Genomic DNA, 4,575 nt, shown 5'->3' with positions numbered 1-4,575 from the left:
TGCATATATTTTGCATAAATTGAGAACAATGCTTACATAATAAAATTGTCAAAAACTTTTGAACAAAGATGAAACAAAATCATCAACACAAACTTTTTTGATTTTTATTTAGATTTTGTGTTTATTTTGTTCATTATTGACCATAGAAAGAAAACGTGAGAGGATGTTTACATAAACTTACCAGAGTTTCTCCAGTTTACAGCGAGGATCCTTCAGTCCATCAGAGAGCAGCTTCACTCCTGACGATCCTAGTTTATTCTCAGACAGATTCAGTTCTCTCAGGTGTGAGGGGTTTGATCTCAGAGCTGAAGCCAGAGCAGCACAACCTTCATCTGTGACTCCACAATCACTCAACCTGTAGAGAACAATGACATTCTTCAGTCTCTCAGTTCAGCAAACACTGGTATAAATGATGTGTGATATATATGAATTTCTCCGTTCATAGCTCTGGTCAGACAGTTCACACTAAAATCATAAATATTTCCATGTTTTATCAGTGTAGTGAGTGTTGTCAGTGTGACTTACTGAACTGATCTGGATTCTTTAATCACAGGCAGCAGCTTCTGAAGAACTTCATCTGCTTTATTTTGGGCTCCAACAAACTGTTTTAGATTAAACGCATCCATCTTCTGCTCTGATGTCAGCAGCACATAAACCAGAGCTGGCCACTGTGAAGAGGAGAGTTTGGTTTCTCCTATTTGTCCAGATCTCAGATAATCCTGGATCTCCTGCATCAGTGAATCATCTCCCAGTTCATTCAGACAGTGGAAGAGATTGATGGATCTCTCTGAAGAGTGATTCTCCCTGATCTTCTGTTTGAATAAATAAATAAATCGTGATATTTTTGCCATATATCACCCACCCCTAGCCGAGGGGGAACGACCCCATTCACCCACCCCTCCCCCGGTCCGCGATTGTGCCCTCGTAATGCCATTTCACCATTTCGCCCCTGCCCCTCCAGAGGTCTGTGCACGCCACTGATTATTACTATACACAAATAAAAGTAGACCCCTTTGCAGTTTCAAACGATGCCTTATTCTTATCTGTACGATCAAAAATGACGATGTATTTTTAGTTATTTTCACTGGTATCATTAAAAACCTGACAGACTGTGTGCGTTCTTCGCCCCAGAGGGTTAACACATTTTTATGGACATACTTGTAACATCTTCATCTCATCCAGTAATGTTTTCTATTAATAAAAACAATAATAAGTTCATGTAAGACACAGAAAGAATCTAATGAAGACAAAAGCAACATTCCTATCACTAATTTCACAGCATTTTTTTGTATAGCAATCATTACTCACCATATGAGAAAAACAGAGGACAACGTTGATACATTTTATACAAACTTACCTCAGTATTTTCAGTTTACAGCGAGGATCCTGCAGTAGATCAGAAAGCTGCTTGACTCCAAAATCTCCCATTTCATTTCCAGTCAGATCTAGATCTCTCAGGTGTGAGGGGTTTGATCTCAGAGCTGAAGCCAGAGCAGCACAACCTTCATCTGTGACTCCACAATCCCTCAACCTGTAGAGAACAATGACACTCTTCAGTCTCTCAGTTCAGGATCTACAGCTCAGATCAGCAGCAACTTCACAATCAGAGAGAGAGACTTAATCCACGACACGATTAACAGCTCCAGTCTAAGGTTCAGACCCGCTTCTTCATGGTGCTTGAGGGGGTTCATTTCAGCATCATAAGAATGATACTGATTTTTTTTATGCGAGTACCAAAATCATCAACACATCTGTATTATATGAAAACATCCTCACATCATCATTATTCTGTAGTAATGATATAAAGCAACCAATACCATGCTGCAAGCAACACCACGATCACTGGTTCAGTGCACGAAACTGATCAAATGTGTACCTTGAATGCAATGCAAGTTGCCTAAGATTAAATCATCTGCTAAATGCATTAATGCAAATGTAACTAAAAGACGTTAGACACTGTAAAAATATTCTAATTAAGTCCAAGGAAACATTCTCTTCAGTTATCTGACAGTGCATTCGTTTGTTTGTTTGTTTTTTGCTTTTGTTTAATTTATTTTTCATATTATTCAGTACTCGCAGTGGGATGAGAATAATGGAAAATAGTGAATTTGTATACACTCTTACTTCAGTTTCTCTAGTTTACAGCCCGCAGGGCACTGGAGGGGGTCAGCAATAGTGGCGTTTTCCATACGGATCCCAATTTGTCAGTCACTGACGTAACGTTGAACGTGACTGACTGAATGGGAACGTCTAGGTTACTTGTGTAACTAGTACATTTTATCATATAAAAAATGAGAACGGACAAGAGCAAACAAAGGAGCTGATGAGCGAATTAATCAGACAACAGGTGAACATAATGAACTAATCAGGGCAACTAAGGAAATCTAGGTCAAACAAGGCAGAAAACAGACAGACAAAGCATACGTTACACATAAATGTCCATTCAAATTAACAAATATTTGTAAACATTCAGCTGTAAGTCATCACAAGACTGTATGGGACATGTTCATGTTGTGTGTTAAGACAGAGAAACCGCACACACAAGGCAGAAGCAGGATGAGAATTACCTAAATCTTCACTAAGCCAAACACAATGTCAAATACACAGTCAATATGCAAACCTCATGGTTATCCCAAAGCCAGCCAAAAGTCTACAGGTTAGTTTATGTCTATATAGCGAGGTAAATAGTATTGGTCATGATTTTGGCATGTAGTTATTAAAGAATGAAACAGTACATCAACATGAAAATCACCACAGTGGTACTTGGGGAGATGTAGAACAAGAATCTGTTTGAGTTTACAGAAAACTATTTGATTTCATCTTTTAATGAATTTTTTTAATATGTCTGTATTGCAAGGTAAATAGTACTGGTCATGATTTCGACAAGCAATTACTACAGAAAGAAACAGTACAGCAACATGAAAATTGCCACAGTGGTAGGCCTACTTTCCACACCATTGTTTCTGCCATGTTCTCTTTTGTCGTGGTTTCTTCTTTCTTTCGGACAAAATAACTGCACAGACCAATTGAAGGGCCAGTTGATCGTCCATGCTTGAAGGTATGGCCTGTAATCGCTGTAATTTCTCTGGAATTTATGTGAGAAAACGTATTTTCGCTGAGGGTGTGTGCACCTCGTCAGCGTTGTGTTGTGTAGTATGCGCGCAGCTATGACAAAACGACGACAGATGAGAAGAAATCTAGTTGCGTAGTGTGAGCAACACAGTGATTGGGCTAGTCTTTCAATCCTGTAGTGTGAGCTTGCCATTACACGCGATGCTGACATTTTGGCTATGATGAAAAGTATATGAATGGCGGCGTATTTAAGAAGAATAGTGCAAGCAGCACTTCACACCCACATGAAAACAGCAGCGCAACCGGTGTTTATCATAGGAAAAGCAACATATCAGATGAATTCCGTGAGCAGAGGACGAGAGCTCCAGAGTTTATGCGGTTAGAAGAAATCTCTAGCATTAATTCTGATCATGGCTTGTCTCAAAAAACGAAGACAGTTTGACGTTCGTCATAGGAGAAGTCACACTGCAGGTCTGAGCGCCAGATCTTCTGACAATGCCAGAATTTCGTCTGAGGTCAAATTTGATCGCAACGGCCATTAATCGGCTGTCGGTGAACATGTCAAACCAGCGATCAAAGACTACAGACTTTACTTTACTGAAAGTTGCTTTTAGCTTCTTTCTAAAACTCTCCTACTCTTAGAAAATTCCTACTTTTTACTAAGAATTTTTTGACACTTAAGTCAAAGCTTAAGACTATTCTTAAGAGCATTTCTGAGAAGTTTTATACATACGGGCCCTGACCTTTATCTCACTCTCAGCTTCAGAATCAGGAGGACTTGGCCTCTGAAAAGCATATCTGTCTATATCAGGGATCCTCAAATCTGGCTTGTGAGATCCACTTTCCTGCAGAGTTTAGCTCCAACTTTGATCAAACTCAACCACCTGTGATTTTCTAATGATCCTGAAGACTTTGATTTGCATGCTCAGGTGTGTTTGATTAGGGTTAGAGCTAAACTCTGCAGGAAAGTGGATCTTTTGCAAGCCAGATTTGAGGATCCATGGCCAATATGAAACAACAGGTTCTGAAAAGGTCTGTTTTGGTTTGAGCCATTCCAGTTCAATTGAGTGGCTAATGAATAGCAACGTGTAGAATGGGGTTCCTCTCATGGTTCCACATAGCAGCATTTGACAAAGATACTGCATAGCACCTTTTAAAGATAGGTGCTATATGACACTTAAAATGGACCTCTAGAATTACAAGCCAATGAACCACTTTTAGTGCTATTATGGAAATAAATTAAAAATTGAAACAAAAAGCATGTTGAATTGCACTAACTGAAGAAATAATGCATTGTATGAACAGTGTTTGCATTTTAATGCCTTGTATTTTCAGGGCTTGCATTTTTAGGTCCTGAAATTTACCATAGTTGTTTATTTAAGCTATGAATATTTCAATTCAAAATATTTCACACACATTTTCATAATTAAAAATTATATATTCACCTTCCAGAATTCACTTCCCAAATATGCAAACTGTTTAAAAATACGATGTATAATATTC

At 38.6% G+C, this 4,575-nt stretch overlaps 1 protein-coding gene across 1 annotated transcript in view; it reads right to left on the bottom strand.

The window, feature by feature from the left end:
• Nucleotides 1-1,514, bottom strand: part of LOC107574830 (NACHT, LRR and PYD domains-containing protein 3-like) — a gene marked incomplete at its 3' end in the record, with an annotated part of 9,718 nt that extends 8,204 nt beyond the window's left edge. Inside the window, exon 1 of the mRNA XM_016261268.1 lies at nucleotides 1,358-1,514. Coding sequence (XP_016116754.1) covers nucleotides 1,358-1,428 — 71 coding nt within the window. The remainder of the gene's footprint in view (nucleotides 1-1,357) is intronic.
• Between the last annotated feature and the right edge of the window lie 3,061 nt (nucleotides 1,515-4,575).

The sequence above is a fragment of the Sinocyclocheilus grahami genome, unplaced genomic scaffold, assembly GCF_001515645.1.
Source record: "Sinocyclocheilus grahami isolate Dianchi unplaced genomic scaffold, SAMN03320097.WGS_v1.1 scaffold2357.1, whole genome shotgun sequence".
In the NCBI taxonomy this organism is placed as follows: domain Eukaryota; kingdom Metazoa; phylum Chordata; class Actinopteri; order Cypriniformes; family Cyprinidae; genus Sinocyclocheilus; species Sinocyclocheilus grahami.
The sequence above is the reverse complement of the archived record's forward strand: the minus strand, read 5'-3'. Positions and strand labels throughout refer to the sequence as shown.